Here is a 21,944-nt window from a genome sequence, read left to right as displayed (position 1 = left end):
GTCTTCTCTGGTACGTGGACTTTCCAACAGCAACAGAGGCCACTTTCCTTCTCCCTCTTGAACCGTGTTCCCCCTCTTCGCTCATGGCTCGTGTACCCAGCTGTGTCTTGAACTTGCAAAATTAGAGGACTAAATCCTGTGGCGTCCCAGAACTGGGATGTGAAGCACCACAGGTCCTCTGCCCAGTGGTTGTGTCCTTGGTTCTTCCCTCTGGAAATTTCAGCTGCACTAAAAATAACAGAAAAACGCAACACAAATGATAAAACCCCACACTCAGAAAACATCCACACACACACACGTGCACGCACGCACACTCCAGGGATCTGAAGCTGCAAAACTGGCCCCCACAGAAGCCCGCCCCTCATGATGCTTCCTAGGTCTTGGACCCTCCACCCTGGGCCATGAAATCACCACAAATGACAGACAACAGTCATAACCCAGTATTGCCATTTAAAAAGGTGAAAAGAAAAAAAGGAAACTGCCTGAAGTTGTTGCATGCGCGCGCACACGCACACGCACACACACACACACATTACAGCGTTACTCCAAGGCTCCGATCTTCCCGGGGAGTGCAGATGGGGTTCGGGGCAGGGTGGCCTGTTGCTTAACTGGGTGTAAGGCAGCTGGAAGGTAAGACTGGGTTTTCTGAGCATCCACTGAAGTGTCCTCTCATCGATGCGGATCTTGTCTCTCAGCATGTCGTGCTCTCCCCCTCCCCACCTTCGAAACTTTGTCCAAAAGTTTGGCAGCAAAGAGAAAACTCACTTCTCGGTGTGTTTTCTCTTCCACTTCTTGTGTGTCACTGGTCGGCCAGGAAGGAAATCAGACGGGAAGAGCAGGAGAAGAAAATGGTTCTGGAAATGGCCTCAAAGATCTGGTGACATTCTATGAACTAAGGGCGTCGTTTCTCTGATATGATCGGTGTTGGGGTACTGTCCCCTTCTGGCAGCCCAGCGGAGGGCACTTCCTTGTCTACACCCGTGCCGCCCCAGACCACGGGCACCGTCCCTTCCCAGCCCACCACCCCATCCTCGTGAGTGACGGGAATCGGGACTATCTCAAGTGGTGGTGTCTTCAAGAAACCACGGAGCCAAAAGTTAAGAACGGATGGAAGAGCCACGTGATGGGAACGCTTTCCCCATCTCGGTGATGAGGCAACACAAAGTCCGACGAGATGCAGGTGCCTAAGCCAGCTCCACTCTGCCTCGGCACTGGCATCATCTTGATTGAGTTTTGTTGTATATATGTATATTATATATATATTTATATATATATATATATATATATATATATATATATATATGTATGGGTTTGTTTTTTTTAGCACACTGTCCCATTCTCGGGTCTGGATTTGGGGTAGTTGGTCCTCGGGACAGGTTGGACAGAAGGGGCCAAGGTACAGAAGAATCCCGAGATTAGCGTGAGGCCCAGGCCCCCCCAAGCACAGAACATGGACCATCCGTAGCCATGGCTGATGTCGTCAGGGAGTCCATACAGGTAGCGTGGGTAGCGTGACAGCTCAAAGTTGATCCCAGCCACACAGGTGCACAGTGAAATGATGCAGAAAGTTCCTGGAGGAGAAGGGAAGAGACAGGGGTGGGGTAACAGAGAAGGAAAGGGAAGAGGAGAGGGAGAGAGAAAGAGAGAAGTGAGGTTTACTACATTTTTGACTTTCTTGAGTAGGAACAATGAGATCCAGGTAAGAGTAACCTGCTGACGAGATCAATATTTGGAAATATTCATGGAGAGGGGAACAGTATCAAGGCTTCCTCATGCTTCAATAACTGCCCAGTCTTGGATAAACTCGGGGAGTCTCTCCTTTGGAAAAATACTAAAAATATATCACATGACAGTCTGTGTAGGGTGCAGTGAAGCAGGAGAGTATCTGGCTCATTTTTCGAAAGCCTTTAAAATTCACTGTCTTTCCTTGGAGACGCAGAAAACACCCCCCATTGCTACTTCTTTAAAGAGAAAAACATTTTTATTCTTTTCTTTTCCATACACAATGCCTCATACGATATTGGGTTTTCCTTTAATCCATTTACCAACCAGTCATCCAAATCCTGGAAGCCTTTTCCCGTAAGACATTTCCCAGCATTTTCTTTTTAAGCCTAGGAGATAACTCCTTTACGACGCGCACACTCCTTTACGACGGGCAGCAGAGTCAATAACTCTGGGAAACGCTGTACGTCACTTCTCACCCACTAAGATTCATCATCCACAGTAACGTAAGTTAACTTGTCCAGCCTAGTCTTACGAGGTATTTCACAAACTTATTCAATGATGCTCCTTTAAAAAAAACCATTGCTCAAACTAATCTCCAATGAGAAGGCTGCTACAAGAGATACCATGTTATCAAATAGAGTAGAATTATAAGGCCACTTTTAGCCAATAGATAGCTGATGTACCTAAGATGAGTTTAAGAGCTTTTCTCGATATTTGCTGTGTCTAATGTTTCCTCTGTCACTGCAGATAGGAGAGCAATGGCCTGAAGAAGTAAACTTTGGAAGAAAAGCCTGGGTGGGGTCGATAGTACTGCAGGGGTCCAGGCACTTCAGTGGCTGTGATCTGTGTTTCCAAAGACCACTAATTCAGGAGCAGAGTAGAGGGCGGTCCAGAGGCAGGAAGACCAGTTAGGAGCTGTAGTCAAGGGGAGAAGGAAGGAGGGGTCTGGCGAGGGGGGAGCAGGGCAGGACTGAATGACTGTTAGTGAACGGTGGCTGGTAGAGGCAACGGAAAGCAGTGAGTCAGGGGTGACCTGGGCACAGGGGCCGCATAAATAAAACTGTGTGGGTGGGAAGCATGTAGGTGTACATATGTGTACATGTGTGTGCATGTGTGTGCGCATGTACATGCTTGTGCACGTGCGTGCAGCCACAGTCATCGTGTACAAACAGATATGGCACCATCATTACCTGGGAAAACAGTGGGGGGGGGTTACAAAGCACCCCGAGTCTCTCCTGCTGTGCCCCGGGGTTCAGACGGAATTCTAAGACGGCACCCAGGGTGGATTATGTCTCATCCCAGACTTTCTTAATCAGAATCTTAGGGAGAGGATGGGAATCTTTCCTTTTTAAAAGTTCCTCAGATGATTTCTGGTGATCGGCCTGGTGAGACCCTGTGTTAGGGCAGAGGTTCTTTGTATAACCTTGAGGCGCAGATTCAGGTGTCGGAAGAAGCAGAGGGGGTCCAGAGGGAAGGAGGCAGCCTGGGGGACCCCCGCCAAGGACAGCGCGATGGCTTGGGAGTGCCAGAACTGAAGAAAGCTTCCTTTTGACACCAGTTTCAAAGAATCCAAACTCCAACAAACCAGTGCTGGCCTGCTTGTGCCTCAAGTACACTTTCAATTTCTGGTTTAGAAACCTGAGTGTGTGATGACGTCATTTACTAAAATTTAGATTTAGGACAGGAAGAGGGAGAGAGAGAGCGCACACGTGTGCATGCGTGCTGAGTTCAAATCTGAGCTGCCCTTGGGATGTTAAGGCACTCGGCACCGTGGGTCTGGAGCCTGGTAGTAATTTCTGAGCTAGAGATGTGGACTGAGTCATCATCTATAAATTGAAGCTCTGGATGTGACTGAGGTCACCCAAGGGCTCTCTATAAATCGTATCCACATAGGATACTTTTAAAAATGGAGACATTTCTTCTCATCAAATTGTGCACAGTCTTCCTGATTAAGTGCAGTGATTTGTTCCGGGAGAGAAGGTCGATCTCAAGGAAGTTTTGATCTTCCCAAGTTACCAGTAGCTGAAAAAGCTTGATAGACACTATTTTAAGGGTGTTCGGCAAGCAGAGCAGACAGGACACAAAGATGTGGTTGATAAATCAAGACCTAATTACTTAATTACCATATGGACTTAATTACCTATTGGAAATGGCCCAGCTTGTTGATAACATACATCTTGTTGTCATGTTAATAGGGTTAGCTGGGATATCTTCCTGCCTTCACTTCCTGTCAGTGGTTCTGTGACTCTGGAACCTTTAAAGATTTCTGTGGTTTGTTAGCTCCCGTCAATATTCCCATAGATGGGAAAAAACTCTGAGGGCTCTCACTTAAGACGGCCTAGAGTCTGTTATACAGAGTGAAGTAAGTCAGAAAGAGAAAGACAAATACCGTATGCTAACACATATATATGGAATCTAAAAAAAAAAAAAATGTCATGAAGAACCTAGGGGTAAGACAGGAATAAAGACACAGACCTACTAGAGAATGGACTTGAGGATATGGGGAGGGGGGAAGGGTAAGCTGTGACAAAGTGAGAGAGAGGCATGGACATATATACACTAGCAAACGTAAGGTAGATAGATAGTGGGAAGCAGCCGCATGGCACAGGGAGATCAGCTCGGGGCTTTGTGACCACCTAGAGGGTGGGATAGGGAGAGTGGGAGGGAGGGAGACTCAAGAGGGAAGGGATATGGGAACAGATGTATATGTATAACTGATTCACTTTGTTATAAAGCAGAAACTAACACACCATTGTGAGGCAAGTATACTCCAATAAAGTTGTAGAAAAAAAAAAAAAAAGACGGCCCGTTATGCAGGTCATCTGTGCAACATGTCAGGAAAGCCCGGTGTGACAAAGAGGGAAGAGTTGGAGTGGCTTCTGCCCGCTACCTAGACACGGCTGTTTTCTGTTTGGAGCAAGGATTTATATATATATATATATATATATATATATATATATATATTTTTTTTTTTTTTTTTTTTTTTTTTTTGCGGTACGCAGGCCTCTCACCGCCGCGGCCTCTCCCACTGCGGAGCACAGGCTCTGGACGCGCAGGCTCAGCGGCCATGGCCACGGCATGCGGGACCCTCCCAGACCGGGGCACGAACCCGCGTCCCCTGCATCGGCAGGTGGACCCTCAACCACTGCGCCACCAGGGAAGCCCCAAGGATTTATATTTTTATATACTTCTGCGCTTATAAATTCAAGTTTGGAAATGTGCATTAATAACTGGAAATGCACACAGCAGGAGTACCGGAGCGTGGGGGGATGAGGGCCACAGGCACGCGAGGACCCTACCTGGCCCAGCTTTCTGTCTCAGGCAATGAGCCCAACTCTCAGACCTGTGGATTGGTGACCAACCGGGAAGGGTGGGGTGCAGAACTCCCCCCTACCACCACCAACTCTGAGGGGCTCTCTGGGGAACTAATAGAGATTCTAAATATCTCTGCTAGAAAACATCCTCAATTAAAGGGTGGTAATAGATAGTACAGCACGGGGGTTGCAGCCTCTTTCCGTTCACCCAAAAGTACAGTGGTCCTTTGGGCAAGTATGAGGCTCTCCTCTCCCCTCAAGGAACAGGCTGTGGCCTGGGTCATTTTATGTCTCGGGAGCACTTATCGACTGGTGAGTGAGGATCCAAGAAAGGCAAACGTAACAATGCATGGTCACATCTTCTCAGTAATTCCCCCCCATGGCTTGGGGTTTGAGCCTAACTCCCATGAGGCTCCAAGACTAACTGTAGTCACAGCAATTAAGTGAAAAGAACCACCCAAGCCCTTCCCTTTGGAGCAAGGCTCTGCTGTGTGGCCAGAACTGGCTGTAACACCGGCTAGGCAAGTAGGGACAGCAGCAGCGCGGCTGTCAGACCTCAGTGATGTCAGGTCTGGGGAGGCAGGTTAACTGCAACGGGGCAGGCGGAAGGGGATGTTCCTGTGGCCGCAGGCTCTGTGGTGTACCCAACAGCCAATCGGCAAATATTTGTTGAACTTCTGTGTTTGTGCCAAGCATTACGCTAGATGTTAGGGGGATAAAAAGGAGAATAAGATAGGATCACAGTTCTTAAGAATTTTTAATAGAGTCTAAAATAAAAAGATGAAAAAAAAATCTTATAATCTCGCTGGGGATATGAGACAGACATAAATGAAAAGCTGAGGATGAAGTGAAAATAGCACCAGACTGGGGATTAAGAGACCTGAGTTTAGTATCAGCTCTGAATCTTTGGTCCCCTCATCTGTAAAATCAGGGCGCTGGAGCAGACAGCTGGTGGCTCCTATATCTAGCCATGTCTAGGAAAAAAGGGCTAATACCCAGAAGTAAATGGTAAGAGACAACTATGCTGGGCCAGGGAAGGTTTCCCAGAGGAAGCAGTGTCTTGAAAAATGAACAGGGTGTCCGCAGGCAATAAAGGGAAGGGGGTCCGCACCTGGCCTGGAGAGCATCCCTCCTTCAACCCCAGTGCCCCAGTGTCCTAGGTCTCTAAGCCTGAGTCGAGAAGGCATGTCCACATCCCACTCCCATCATGCCTCTAACTTCCGAAATGCTCACTGCTGCCATCCTGGTCAGGCTTCCATAATCTCCCACAGAACCTCTGGTAACAGATCATTGGTTCCCTGCCTTCTTCTTCCAGTGATATTTAAAAAAATTTAAATCCTGCCTTCCTTACCCTGCCTGTATGGCCTGACCTGAGTGGACGCTTCCTACCGATCTGACCTCATTTCTCAGCTTGACCCCCATGCTCCCTGTACTCTAGCTAAGAAGCATGGCCTTCTTCTTGAGATCTTCTGGGATCTCAATTCAAATGCTGTCCTCTCAGAGAGATCCTTCCTGCCCCTCTCCTAAAGCAGTCCCTCCTCCAGGGTTTCTCAAACCCTGTTCGATGGAGGTGCCTCAGGAGCTGCCACTGGGAAAGGAAGAGGGAGTAAAAGAGACTCCCAGCCCTCTCTCCTCTCTTTGGCCAGAAGAGCCCTGCTTTGATCTGTTTCCACATGAAATTTCATTTGATCTAAACATTTTTGAAAAGCACCAGCCTTGTCCATTCACAAGGGGACCATAAGGCATGTCGTTATAGGAACTGTAAAGCTTTGGACAGCAAAGTGCAATGGCTCTTCTATTAGTTTCAAGTCCATGCCTTTGGCAGAAATAGCTAATCAATCTCAACCCTCACTCCTGCTGGCCTCAGACTCCGACTCAGCCCAGCCCTCCCCGGCAGCCAGCCGCAACTAGTCAGTTGCAGCGGGTTGGAAGGAGAAATGACATCTAGTTACCCTTTCTGTGCCAGGACTCTCACACATTTAGACTCAGAGCTCAGGAAGTCCAGTTAGATGAGACCACACCACCCCCATGTGCCCGCAGTCCAAGAGCCGGTGTTAACAAGACCCACCGGCATAGAGGGCACAGTGTCCTCCAGACCCCTCTGGTGTCCCCATTTGCAAACTCCACCTGCGAGCGGGAAGGCATGGCCAAGGAGTGTAATGCACTCTGCAAACATAAATGCTTCCTTTTGATTCAAACACAGCACCTGCTTCCTTGGATGACCAACCCCACCTGGAGCCCTTTCAGGAATCAAACCCATTCTGTCACCTGGCAACCCATGGTCCAGCCCCAGTCACCGGTGTCTGCGTGTCCCGTCAGCGCCTAGCTGGAAGGGGCAAGGGCTGTGTGGTGTTCTGGGATCACTGGCCGCACGCCTGCCGGCCGCCCCCCACCCCTCCTCTCCAGGCACCGCTGAGGCTTGAGTGAGGGCGAGACCGAGAGAAGGGTTTCCATGCCCAGCCGGCCGACTTCTGGTCCCAGCGCCAAATATAGCACCCCCCCACACACACCAAGTTCCACGCATTGCTGCCATTTCTAATTAACGTTTCTCTGGTTGCCGATATTAGATTCTAGTTTTCTCCCCACTTTTAGTTTCTGGGCTGTTTGACAACTTCCTCCTGCTTGGCTATCTCTTCCCTGAGTTTCCAAGCTGCCCCTTGATCCAGGCTTGGTCCCCCTCCCTAGATGTCCCTGTCTGTCTCCTCCTTTGTCTTTTTTTTTTTTTTTTTTTTTTTTGCGGTACGCGGGCCTCTCACTGTTGTGGCCTCTCCCATTGCGGAGCACAGGCTCCGGACGCGCAGGCTCAGCGGCCATGGCTCACGGGCCCAGCCACTCCGCGGCATGTGGGATCTTCCCGGACCGGGGCACGAACCCGTGTCCCCTGCATCGGCAGGCGGACTCTCAACCACTGTGCACCAGGGAAGCCCTCCTCCTTTTGTCTTTTCAGACTTGGGGCTTCCCAGTCCTCCTCTGAACCCACATTCCATACTCATTCTGGCCACTTCACCCTCTCCTCTGATTTGAACTACCACCAGAACATGAGTGCTTCATAGGATAATGTGATAGCGTGTGGTATCACATATTATGTAATTCTGCGTCCCAATCCCCAGGGACACGGTATGTTTGAGGTACTCCCTGGCTACACACAGGATTTCCAGTGCTTCCCCCATAATCCCCAATTCCCTTCAGTTTCTGACTTTTTTTTTCTTTCAAAGTCTTCCTTCCCTAGAAGGGTGATCAACCATCCCAGTTTGCCTGGGAGTTGGTGAGGGTAGAGGGTGTGTCCCTGGTAAGTGTGACTTTTGGTCCTAAAACTAGAAAGACCTGGGCTAAGTAGCACACACTGGTCACCCTTCCTACACGTTCCCTCCTGCCCTGCACTCTGGGGCCAATCGGTGATACTGCAGTGACTACAAAAATTAATCCTCGCTTGTAAGTTACAGAAAACCTAAAGCTTTAACCCAGTGGAAGCACAGAAACTTGGATCCCTGGGTATGTTGCCACGTTAAGAAATGCCTGGCCAGGAGAGCATTGTTTTGGGGCAGTTAATTCTTCTGTAACCTTGAAGTGTCACCAGGGAGCACTTAATCTGCAACCCCAAATGGTTCTATCCCAGTACCACCTGGTAGGTTGATTACCAAGATATTTTTAAGCTGATATTCAGAGTTTGGGCATTAACCTCTGCTCAGCCCACTTCCGAGCAGTGACTGCAGGTTTGTAAGGCAGGCGAGATGGGGCCTCCTGTGTGGCTGCTGCTTTAGCATCCACAGGAGGGGAGGGGAAAACACGTCTCCACTTCCTTAAGGGACTGATGGAGAAGCCACGCAGTAACACCACAGCCACGGACCCCGTAGAGAAATAGCATCAAAATTGTGGTCTCAGGCAAGGCAGCGAAGGGCTCTTACTAATTCAAGAAGCCATTGCCTAGGAAACCGAGGGCCTCAAGAAGGTTCTCACAGGAATCCAGGGCGGTCACATATTGTGTGCAGAGGCATTTTCCCAAATAGCTATTCCTTCTGTGACCAAGCTGTACCCAAAACTTCACTGGAGTATAATTTCTGCAGCTTTCCAGGGCCAGAAACCCATCTGTGTGACATTTTCTGCTCTTGGGAATGAGGAGTGACGCCTGCTTATCCCTGACCCTCACGTGGTGCCTTGTTGCTATGGTGGCCAGAGGACCTCTGTCCTGACCCCAGCCCCACAGGTTGCTGCAAAGCTGTCTCTGCAGAAGTGCCCTCGTGGACGCGCGTGTCAGGGAGGTCAGGAAGCAGCCCAATCCTCTCTCTAAGACTCTCTCCCTTCCGCCCCCTCTGATCTTTAAAACCGTAAAGAAGCAAATCGGCAAACAGAAAAAGGATCCCTCCACCTTTAACAGCGGTATGCATCCCAGGAAGCTGATGTATACAAACCCTTCCTTTGCTTAGATTAAATGCCTCAGCAGCATTTAGCTCTTGATAGCACTTTATAGCTTTGCTCAGACCTGCATGGAATATAAATTACTGTTGAATTATACACCATTGCATCAGCGGCAGCCAGCAGGCAGGTCACATGGGGCTTTACAGCCAAGGTGCCTTAGGGGTTCACTGGGATGAGGCAGGGGGTGGTGACAGGCTCTGGGGGAGAACACACTGCAGGGGATGGGGCCCTGAGTTAAGACAAAACCATTCATCATTCTGCAAACTCTGCAGATGCTCTAGGCAGTCATTGCAATGAATGCCACCTCATCCCCAAGGCAAGCGGCTTTTGTATCCCCGAGTCTGTGTCTGCACACTGCAAGGCTGGTCTACGTCTGGGCATGATTATGCCACAGTAATGCCACATCCTCAACTCAAGCGACGAAAGGGACTGGCTGGTTCAAATAGGTTGGCACTGACTCTAAGGACAAAGCCTCTGCGTTCCTATCATAGAACGTGGAGTCTCATCCCTTGGTTTTCCGTATCTCCAGGGTAGCCACCAAACCTGGAAACATGGGTGTCATGGACTGAATTGTGTCCTCATAAAATTCCTATATTGAAGCCCTAATCCCCCAATATTTCAGAATGTGACTGTATTTGGAGATAGGGCTGTGACAGAGCTAATTAAGTGAAAATGAGGCTCTTAGGGTGGGCCCTAATCCAGTGTGACTGGTGTCTTTGTAAGAAGAGGAGATTAGGACATACAAAGAGATAGGAGACAGCTGCGTGCACAGAGGGAAGACCACAGGAAAAGGCAGCAAGAGGGAGGCCATCTGCAAGGCTGTGAGAGAGGCCTCAGAGGAAGCAACCCTGATGACACCTTGATCTTGGACTTCCAGCCTCCAGAACTGTGAAAGAATGAATTTCTCTTGAAGCCACCCAGTGTGTCGCATTTTGTTTTGGCAACCATTGCAATCTGATACAACAGGTGAATATATAATAACTGGCTTATTAACAGAACGTTACAATACACGATAAAATAAGGCTATGTTTCCAGACTTTATGGTTACCTGTAACTAAAACAGCCATCTAAACACAGCCATACAAAACAACAGCTGCCGGGCATCGTGTGGATTTTTCTCCATCTCATCAACGCATCTACGCTTACTCCCCCTCAATCCCCATCACGATACTTATTCTTCTGGGTGTATGTTAGATTTGATCACAAGATCGCTGGCCCTGGTGACCTCTACACCCAAGACTGGGCCTTTTCAAACTCGGGGAAATACCTAAAGGGCTGAGCCAATGGAAGAGAGCATCAGTGGGTTCAAATGTTGTGATGGGAATCTCCTAAGGTCAAAGCGCCACTGTCCAGTCTCCTTGACTGGACTCTGCCATTTCCATCCTTTACCCAGTCTGCAGAGGGTCCCTGTAGCTATCCTGGCAGTTATCCTTTATGGCCCAGTCCAAGCCCCGAATGACCCAAGAAGTCTTCTCTGAGTATGCCCAGCACCAGATAATCCACATATTTTTTCAGAAGCCCTAAAACTTTTCTGGTCTGGAACAGACAATCTGACAATTAGCTATAGGAACCCTCTCTTGTGCTCTGTTTTAGTTTGTGTCCAGCTAGACTGTACCTTTCTCCAGAATTGGTTACGGTAGTGGTGTCTCCTTTCGTATGAGATACAGCACTGCCCAGTAAATCCATATCACTGGAGGAAATGGATTTCTGGGCTATGGAGCTTTTAAATGAAAATATGGGCTTTGAAACCCAGAAGGGAATGAAGGCAATATCACGGCTGGCCCTCCCACCCTCCTTTCTCCTAAATCGTTTTGCGATTGCTGAGGTGTTTTTGCATGTGTGTGCGTGCGCGTTCATGTGTGTGCCCACACAGGTACATGCCTACCTACCTTGCATTTCAATGGGTACCCTGGATTTCAGGAAGCATTTTTATTTTTAGGGAAATTCAGCATCAGAATAATACTCTCTCTGCAGGATTATTTTGAAGAGCGATAATAATAAATGTGAAAAAGGCTTAGAGAAGTTAAGATTGCTTTCTATATGTAAGGTATGATATTAGAAATGGAAAGCTTTAAGTGAGGGTGAAGAAAAATTGTTCTGGAGGACAAGAAAAATTGCTGCTTTTCACCTCCATCACCTGCTCCATTCTCTCCCGGCCCCGTCGCAGGGCAAGTGCCAAACCAGGAAGCACTTGCTCTCAGCAGAGACCAGAGACAGTGCTCACTCAGGACCCTTCGTTCTGTGGGCTTTGTTGGCACTCCAACCACGGAATTTGGAAGATCTCAGAATACACTTCTGAGACCCTCCTCAGTAAGGGAACCTATCTTTGGGCTCAGGTTTCAGCATCCAGTGGGGGTTAGTTACATCATGACATCGCTGGGTTTGCAAAGAAGCCTGTGGCTCAACTAGGATGGGTAAAAGGAAGCAGCCCTAAGAGAAGGGTTGGGAATAGCTAGGTGACATGAGTTGGGGACCTTTTGTAAGTGCTGTAGAGGCTCTGACCGTGATTCCCCTGGAATGTAGAGGCGGCATTTACAGCTATCCCATTTATTAAATTATTATAAAATTCATTTATTAAACACCTATTGCCTAGTGGACTGTGAGAGCTATTTTTTTCTTTTGTTTTGTTTTGAGTCTACACAATACACTTCCCTTCTTTCTTCTTTTGTTAAAACACCACCACCATTCTTTCTCCCGGGGAAGCCATTCTATGATCACAAGGATTAATTCAGGCAGAGGCAGTTGACTCAAGCCAAGCCTCAGTTTCTGTATCTTCTGTACCTCTTGAGGTTGCTGTGAGATTACATATCTTTATGTAAATCATATATGTATATGCATTAATATATATATATATATACACACATCATATAAATTATATAATTCACATCATAATCCCAAATTAAATAATTTGCTGAAGGTCCCAAAGTATAAGGAACAGAACAAATATTTGATTTCGCTGTAAAGCCTCAAACTATTTGACTGTGGAACATATGAGAACTACGCATCACACTCGCTTCCACTGGCCCCATTAAAAAACAATATCCCCCAGGGGAAGCAACCACTGGCCCACTCCACTCTTGCCCGCCTGGCCTTGGATATTTCATGCTTCAGGGAATGGAAAGTTGGGAACATCTGAGCCTGGTGGTCTGTGGTGAGCTAAGAGCTTTCCACATAGGGCAGGAAAGAGAGTTCTAGAGAGGAAATGAATCAAGAGTGCAGCATCACATTTTTCTCAATGCAAATTTTTGCAGTTTTCTATCCATCTGGGCCTTGGTTCAGAGCTGAGAGTTAGTGGATCCAACTGGCTTCTTAACTAGACAGAGTGTGGCATCTACAGCTGTGTAGAAAGGAACATTCTCAAGCTGTGAATAGTGAGCTTCCAAGTGTAAGGCCACTTAGAGCATGCCATATTCCTGCCCCTGCTTCTCTATTCTCTCCTTGTCTTTCTAGGCCAGCACTTTCTGGTGGACAAGGGTCCATGGAGCAAACTTTGAGAACCTTTAGGGCAGAGGGCAATCTTGCCCTGGGTTTCTTGCTAGGGACAATGCTTGAAGTCATACAAAACCTCCTGCAGACCATCTCAGATACTACAGTTCTCTGGTTGGTCTAACATTCATCTTCCTAAGTAGATACAAGGATTTTGCAGAGAAAGCCACATCACCAATGCCACCCCCACCCCCCAAAGCCAGCATGAAGCCCAATACAAGTAAATCTATCATTATGTTTGAATTCTTGTCCTGGTCATCATAAGGCTCTCCTGGCCCGCCCAGAGGTCCACCAAGTCAGCCTGCAACAGCTTCCTGGGAGGAGAGCTGCTACCAATGGGGATGTGGCTTAGTGGAAAGACAACTCCACCAAGAATCAGAAAATCCAGGTTCTGGTCCCATTCTTTCCCATTAAGTGGATAAACCACCTCATCTCTCTTGGCTATGATCAACCATGAAATACAGGGGGTAGGACCAGATTTCTAAGATCCTTCCAATTAAATGATCCTGTGACTCTAGGTATTGGGACAAAAAGATACCATTCTCTCTGAATTGTTCTAGGACTTGCCGTCAGTTATTCTGTCAAACATGAGCTGCCTGGAGAGAAGATACTGCTTCTCACCTCCTGACATGCACAGAAGGGCTGGTGAATGAGACCATTAGATGTCATTATTTGCCATCAGTGTGCATATGAGGCTCAGCTCAAACCTGCCCTGATTTGAAACATGGAAGGATTGGGACCCAGCTGTTTAACTGTCTGGAAGAAATTGCCTCCTGTAAGAAATCTCTCTGGCTTCTGCCCTATCTGATCCAAGCCATGTTCATTAGCAGAGGAAGACGCTTGGGGTGGTAGCCAGAAGATCAGGAGAGTCTACCACTTGGTTTGGTTTATGTTTCCATATGCCTGGCACATTTGTCAGCTTGGCCTGGCCTTTCTTTGAGATGAAAACCTGTACCCAAGTGATTTTGGCACGCTGTCACCTCACCACTGGGTCACTGAACACATACATAGCTTTATATGGATCAAATGCTTATATATACTATTTTTAATAGGATAGGCATTGTCCCAAATGCTTTACAAATGGCAGTTCTTTGAATCCTCAAAGCAACCTTATGAGATTTAGATGGGGAAAGACACAGAGAGGTTAAGTAAATTGCCCAAGATCACCAGCTGCTCTGTAGTGGAGCCAGGATTCAAATCCATGTTTTTGCCACTTGTTATGTTTTCTCTCATTCCAGCTATTTCACGTGCATGTGTATTGTCTCTGGAGCTGGACTGTAAGCAATGTAAGCAGAGAAGCTCTTTTCCCCAATAGGGCCCTATACCCAGTGGTGTTTAAATAAGATTTACCGGGCTTCCCTGGTGGCACAGTGGTTGAGAGTCTGCCTGCCGATGCAGGGGACACGGGTTCGTGCCCCAGTCCGGGAGGATCCCACATGCCGTGGAGCGGCTGGGCCCGTGAGCCGTGGCCGCTGAGCCTGCGTGTCTGGAGCCCGTGTTCTGCAACGGGAGAGGCAACAACAGTGAGAGGCCCGTGTACCGCAAAAAAAAAAAAAAAAAAAAAAGATTTAACCACTAGATGGTGAGATTGGGAGAAGAGGCCCTATTGTTATCAAACGTGGTCCTGAGGAGGTTCTGGGGGCCCCTCAGACTCAAGCCTCAGTTAATAAAATCTCATTGCTGAATTCTCCAGAGAACTAGGAAACCCTATCACAACCGTACGTAACTACACTCCTATTTGTGTTGGGTAAAAGGGTGACTTCCTGTAGAGGGACATGAGTTTTCTATGAGGAGCAGGACGGTGTGGCTGAGGCAGGAAAGGAATCAAGATCAGAGCATTAACTCTCTTACAGGAAGGCTGTTTGTAGCTTCCCAGGAGGCCAAAACCCAACCTCAGTGGGCAGAGTAAGCTGGCGGTCAGAAGACCCAAAGGAGCTCGGTACGGACCGCAGCCCATCAGAGGGCTCCTCTCCACAGTGCTACTGGCTTGTCAGCGGGCCTCTACCTAGCAACGCTTTTAGCTCCACCTTTGTCTGGGAGATTTAGGGAATGATCATTATTCACCCCTCTTCATTTTCTGAATTCAAACTCTGATGAGAAGAGAGTCCCAGAAAGGAGGTAGACAGGATGGGAAATACCAGCTTTCATACTGTTGAGGCAAGTGTGGCAACTGTGGCTTGGTCCCTGGCCACAATCCACCTCAGTAACACTTCCCCCACAAGGCTGACATTTTAGGATGCTTTCCCCAAGGGAATGTTTGGGCCCGCAGGGCAGATACACTCACCCAGGAGTGACTCACACTGGTGGGCCAGAAAAAGAAAGGGAAATAGGCCTCCAACCTGGCCTCCTGATGCTGGCCTGAGCCTCAAACCTGGGAATACTGGCCACCTGGAGGAGCGAAGCACGGGCAGAAGACCCAGATGTTGCTGGTCTCCCCAAGCTTGGCCTCCTCTGGCAACCTCACCAATCGGAGAAGTCAGTCACCTCTTCTCCTTTAGAAGTAGGGCCTTAGGGCTTCCCTGGTGGCGCAGTGGTTAAGAATCCGCATGCCAATGCAGGGGACATGGGTTCGAGCCCTGGTCTGGGAAGATCCCACATGCCACAGAGCAACTGAGCCTGTGCACCACAGCTGCTGAGACTGTGCTCTAGAGCTGTGAGCCACAACAGCTGAGCCTGCATGCCACAACTACTAAGGCCCATGAGCCTAGAGCCCGTGCTCTGCAACCAGAGGCCACCGCAATGAGAAGCCTGTGCACCGCAACGAAGAGTAGCCCCCGCCTGCTGCAACTAGAGAAAGCCTGTGCACAGCAACGAAGACCCAACCCAGCCAAAAATAAATTAATTAATTAAATAAAAAAAAAAGAAGTAGGGACTTAAATGGTAGAGTTGGTACCCTTCTAAAGAGAGGAGAGAAGTTTCCTACTTTATGGGCCCAGATGGGAATGCTGAGATAAAGAGAGAATGCCATCCAATTTCCCTTGGCCGTACTAACTCAGGGACCCTAAAAATCTGTGACCCAGAGGCTTCCTGGAAATGTGATTTCAGTAGAACTTGTGTGAAAATGTTGAGAGCTGAATTGGAAGGGATATCTTAATTAATTATCATTTAAAATAAACTGTAGCCTGGGAGTGTGGTGGAATGTTTAAGGGATTCCTAGGTTTTGTTACAGGGGCAGTACGAAGGACACAGCTATTGGCATTTCTTCCTCCCCAGGGCCAAAATTATGGGGTCAAATATCATACTAAATTTACATTTAACTTGACACAAAGCTGCTTAAGCATTTTTTTTTTTAAAGCTGAAAGGGGAGAGGGCAGACAGCAGAAGCAAGAAGAACTACAAACCTGCAGCCTGTGGAACAAAAACCACATTCACAGAAACACAGACAAGATGAAAAGGCAGAGGGCTATATACCAGATGAAGGAACAAGATAAAACCCCAGAAAAACAACTAAATGAAGTGGACATAGGCAACCTTCCAGAAAAAGAATTCAGAATAATGATAGTGAAGATGATCCAGGACCTCGGAAAAACAATGGAGGCAAAGATCGAGAAGACGCAAGAAATGTTTAACAAACACCTAGAAGAATTAAAGAACAAACAAACAGATGAACAATACAATAACTGAAATGAAAACTACACTAGAAGGAATCAATGGCAGAATAACTGAGGCAGAAGAACGGATAAGTGACCTGGAAGACAGAATGGTGGAATTCACTGCTGCAGAACAGAATAAAGAAAAAAGAATGAAAAGAAATGAAGACAGCCTAAGAGACCTCTAAGACAACATTAAACGCAACAACATTCGCATTATAGGGGTCCCAGAAGGAGAAGAGAGAGAGAAAGGACCAGAGAAAACATTTAAAGAGATTATAGTCAAAAAATTCCCTAACATGGGGAAGGAAATAGCCACCCAAGTCCAGGAAGCACAGCGAGTCCCATACAGGATAAACCCAAGGAGAAACATGCTGAGACACATGGTAATCAAATTGGCAAAAATTAAAGACAAAGAAAAATTACTGAAAGCAGCAAGGGAAAAATGACAACATACAAGGGAACTCCCATAAGGTTAACCGCTGATTTCTCAGCAGAAACTCTACAAGCCAGAAGGGAGTGGTATGATATACTTAAAGTGATGAAAGGGAAGTACCTACAACCAAGATTACTCTACCCGGCAAGGATCTCATTCAGATTCGATGGAAAATCAAAAGATTTACAGACAAGCAAAAGCTAAGAGAATTCAGCACCAACAAACCAGCTCTACAACAAACACTAAAGGAACTTATCTAAGTGGGAAACACAACAGAAGAAAAGGACCTACAAAAACAAACACAAAACAATTAAGAAAATGGTCATAGGAACATAAATATCGACAATTACCTTAAATGTGAATGGATTAAATGCTCCAACCGAAAGACACAGGCTTGCTGAATGGATACAAAAACAAGACCATATATAAACTGTCTACAAGAGACCCACTTCAGACCTAGGGACACATACAGACTGAAAGAGAGGGGATGGAAAAAGATATTCCATGCAAATGGAAATCAAAAGAAAGCTGGAGTAGCAATACTCATATCAGATAAAATAAACTTTAAAATAAAGAACGTTAAAAGAGACAAGGAAGGACACTACATAATGATCTATCCAAAAAGAAGATATAACAATTATAAATATATATGCACCCAACACAGGAGCACCTCAATACAGAAGGCAACTGCTAACAGCTATAAAAGAGGAAATCGACAGTAACACAATAATAGTGGGGGACTTTAACACCTCACTTACACCAATGGACAGATCATCCAAAGCGAAAATAAATAAGGAAACAGAAGCTTTAAATGACACAATACACCAGATATATTTAATTTATATTTATAGGACATTCCATCGAAAAACAGCAGATTACACTTTCTTCTCAAGTGCACATGGAACATTCTCCGGGATGGATCACATCTTGGGCCAGAAATCAAGCCTCAGTAAATTTAAGAAAATTGAAATCATATCAAGCATCTTTTCTGACCACAATGCTATGAGATTAGAAATGAATTACAGGGTAAAAAAAGTAAAAAACACAAACACATGGAGGCTAAACAATACGTTACTAAATAACCAAGAGATCACTGAAGAAATCAAATAGGAAATAAAAAAATACCTAGAGACAAATGACAATGAAAACACAACAATCCAAAACCTATGGGATGCAGCAAAAGCAGTTCTAAGAGGGAAGTTTATAGCTATACAAGTCTACCTCAAGAAACAAGAAAAATCTCAGATAAACCATCTGACCTTACACCTAAAGGAACTAGAGAAAGTAGAACAAACAAAACCCAAAGTTAGCAGAAGGAAAGAAATCATAAAGATCAGAGCAGAAATAAATGAAATAGAAACAAAGAAAACAATAGCAAAGATCGATAAAACTAAAAGCTGGTTCTTTGAGAAGATAAACAAAATTGATAAACCATTAGCCAGACTCATCAAGAAAAAGAGGGAGAGGACTCAAATCAATAAAATTAGAAATGAAAAAGGAGAAGTTACAACAGACACCGCAGAAATACAAAGCATCCTAAGAGACTACGACAAGCAACTCTATGCCAATAAAATGGACAACCTGGAAGAAGTGGACAAATTCTTAGAAAGGTAGAACCTTCCAAGACTGAACCAGGAAGAAACAGAAAATATGAACAGACCTAGCACAAGTAATGAAATTGAAACTATGATTAAAAATCTTCCAACAAACAAAAGTCCAGGACCAGAAGGCTTCACAGGTGAATTCTATCAAACATTTAGAGAAGAGCTAACACCCATCCTTCTCAAACTTTTCCAAAAAACTGCAGAGGAAGGAACACTCCCAGACTCATTCTATGAGGCCACCATCACCCCGATACCAAAACCAGACAAAGATACTCCAAAAAAAGAAAATGACAGACCAGTATCACTGATGAATATAGATTAAAAAATCCTCAACAAAATACTAGCAAACAGAATCCAATAACACATTAAAAGGATCACACACCATGATCAAGTGGGATTTATCACAGGGATGCAAGGATTCTTCAATATACGCATCAATCAATGTGATACACTATATTAACAAATTGAATGATGAAAACCATACGATCATCTCAATACATGCAGGAAAAGCTTTTGACAAAATTGAACACCCGTTTATGATAAAAACTCTCCCAAAAGTGGGCATAGAGGGAAACTACCTCAACATAATAAAAACCATATACAACAAACCCACAGCAAACATCATTCTCAATGGTGAAAAACTGAAAGCATTTCCTCTAAGATCAGGAACAAGACAAGGATGTCCAGTCTCACCCCTATTATTCAACATATTTTTGGAAGTCCTAGCCATGACAATCAGAGAAGAAAAAGAAATAAAAGGAATATAAGTTGGAAAAGAAGAAGTAAAACTGTCATTGTTTGCTGATGACATGATACTATACATAGAGAATCCTAAAAATGCCACCAGAAAACTACTAGAGCTAATCAATGAATTTGGTAAAGTTGCAGGGTACAAAATTAATGCACAGAAATCTCTTGCATTCCTATACACTAATGATGAAAAATCTGAAAGAGAAATTAAGGAAACACTCCCATTTACCATTGCAACAAAAAGAATAAAATACCTAGAAAAAAACCTACCTAGGGAGACAAAAACCTGTATGCAGAAAAATATAAGACACTGATGAAAGAAATTAAAGATGATACCAACAGATGGAGAGATATACCATGTTTTTGGATTGGAAGAATCAATATTGTGAAAATGACTATACTACCCAAAGCAATCTACAGATTCAATGCAATCCCTATCAAATTGCCAATGGCATTTTTTACAGAAATAGAACAAAAAATCTTAAAAATTGTATGGAGACACAAATGACCCCGAATAGCCAAAGCAGTCTTGAGGGAAAAAAAACGGAGCTGGAGGAATCAGACTCCCTGACTTCAGACTATACTACAAAGCTACAGTAATCAAGACAATATGGTACTGGCACAAAAACAGAAACATAGATCAATCGAACAAGATAGAAAGCTCAGAACAAACAGTTCATGCAGTTCTATGTCAAGAAAAAACAACTCAATCATAAAATGGGCAGGGGGCTTCCCTGGTGGCACAGTGGTTGAGAGTCCGCCTGACGATGAAGGGGACACAGGTTCGTGCCCAGGTCCGGGAAGATCTGACATGCCGCGGAGAAGCTGGGCCCATGAGCCATGGCCGCTGAGCCTGCGTATCCGGAGCCTGTGCTCTGCAGCGGGAGAGGCCACAACAGTGAGAGGCCCGAGGACAGCAAAAAAAAAAAAAAAAAGGGCAGAAGACCTAAACAGACATTTCTCCAAAGAAGACATACAGATGACCAAGAAGCACATGAAAAGCTGCTCAACATCACTAATTATTAGAGAAATGCAAATCAAAACTACAATGAGGTATCACCTCACACCAATTAGAATGGGCATCATCAGAAAATCTACAAACAACAAATGCTGGAGAGGGTGTGGAGAAAAGGGAACCCTCTTGCACTGTTGGAGGGAATGTAAATTGATATAGCCACTATGGAGAACAGTATGGAGGTTCCTTAAAAAACTAAAAATAGAACTACCGTATGATCCAGCAATCCTACTACTGGGCAATCCTACTACCCAGAGAAAACCATAATTCAAAAAGACACATGCACCCCAATGTTCACTGCAGCACTATTTACAATAGCCAGGTCATGGAAGCAACCTAAATGCCCACTGATAGACGAATGGATAAAGAAGATGTGGCACATATATACAACGGAATATTGCTCAGCCATAAAAAGGAACGAAAGTGGGTCATTTGTTGAGACGTGGATGGATCTAGAGACTGTCATACAGAGTGAAGTAAATCAGAAAGAGAAAAACAAATATCGTATATTAACACATGTACGTGGAACCTAGAAAAATGGTACAGATGAACTGGTTTGCAGGGCAGAAGTTGAGACACAGATGTAGAGAACAAACGTATGGACACCAAGGGGGGGAAGCCACGGGGTTGTGGGGATGGTGGTGTGATGAATTGGGCGATTGGGATTGACATGTATACACTGATGTGTATAAAATCGATGACTAATAAGAACCTGCTGTATAAAAAGAATAAACTAAATAAAATTTAAAAATTAAAAAAAATGAAAGAAAAAAATGAAGTGAGTGTACATGGAGAAAATATTTGAAATCAGGGATCACTGGCAAAGTAAAATATTAAAGATGGGTTTTGGAAAAATAAAAAAAATAAAAGATGAAATGGATTTTTTTCCTCATTCACAATAGAGTTTAGTTACATAGAGATGTATATAAATGGATATGTATTAATGACATGTGAAATCCTAAACGAGAATGAATAAATAAGGACTTGGCATGCTGCTTCTGAAGACTGGCCAACTCCAAGTCTAGGAGCAGTTTCATTTGATAAATGAACATTAAAAGCCCTTTAAGGGGCAACAGTAAGAACCAGGCAAATTTACTCAATTCTCCCTTTAGTCTCAATCATTAGCTCCCCTGCGAGGCTGCTCCTGAGTTCCCAGCAGATAGACGCTCCCTTTCTCTGCTGCACCCACAGTCCCCTCTGTTACAGCACCGATCACTCTGCCTGGGTGTCCTTAAGGCAGGGACCGTGTGTGTCCTGGCTGCCAGCACAATGCCTAGCACACAGTAGGCACCCAGTCAATGTTTATTGAGTTGAATTTAGCTTGTAAAGCAAATAATTAACAAGTGCAATAGGGTTGTCTCCAAATACTTTAAAGACCATTGGAGGAAGAAAGTAATGACTTCAACTGATCTTACTTTGGCAGAGAGGACCCAAGTCCAATAAGTCAAAGTTACCAGAAACCATATTAAGGTTGTTTTTTTTTTTTTTAATCTTTAAAAAAAATTTTTGGCCGCATCACGTGGCGTGTGGGATCTTAGTTCCCCGACCAGGGATCAAACTCCCTGCGGTGGAACTGCAAAGCCTTAACCAGTGGACCACCGGGGAAAT

At 45.5% G+C, this 21,944-nt stretch overlaps 1 protein-coding gene across 1 annotated transcript in view; it reads right to left on the bottom strand.

Annotated features, from left to right (window-relative positions):
- Nucleotides 1-1,320: 1,320 nt before the first annotated feature.
- The window catches only part of TMEM178B (transmembrane protein 178B), a gene marked incomplete at its 3' end in the record, with an annotated part of 365,464 nt that continues 344,840 nt past the window's right edge, over nt 1,321-21,944 (bottom strand). The window contains exon 4 of the mRNA XM_082632498.1: nt 1,321-1,571. Coding sequence (XP_082488624.1) covers nt 1,321-1,571 — 251 coding nt within the window. The remainder of the gene's footprint in view (nt 1,572-21,944) is intronic.

Source organism: Mesoplodon mirus (genome assembly GCF_964341445.2).
Source record: "Mesoplodon mirus genome assembly, chromosome: 9".
Taxonomy (NCBI): domain Eukaryota; kingdom Metazoa; phylum Chordata; class Mammalia; order Artiodactyla; family Ziphiidae; genus Mesoplodon; species Mesoplodon mirus.
Note: the sequence above shows the minus strand (reverse complement) of the source record. Positions and strands in the feature narration are given on the sequence as shown.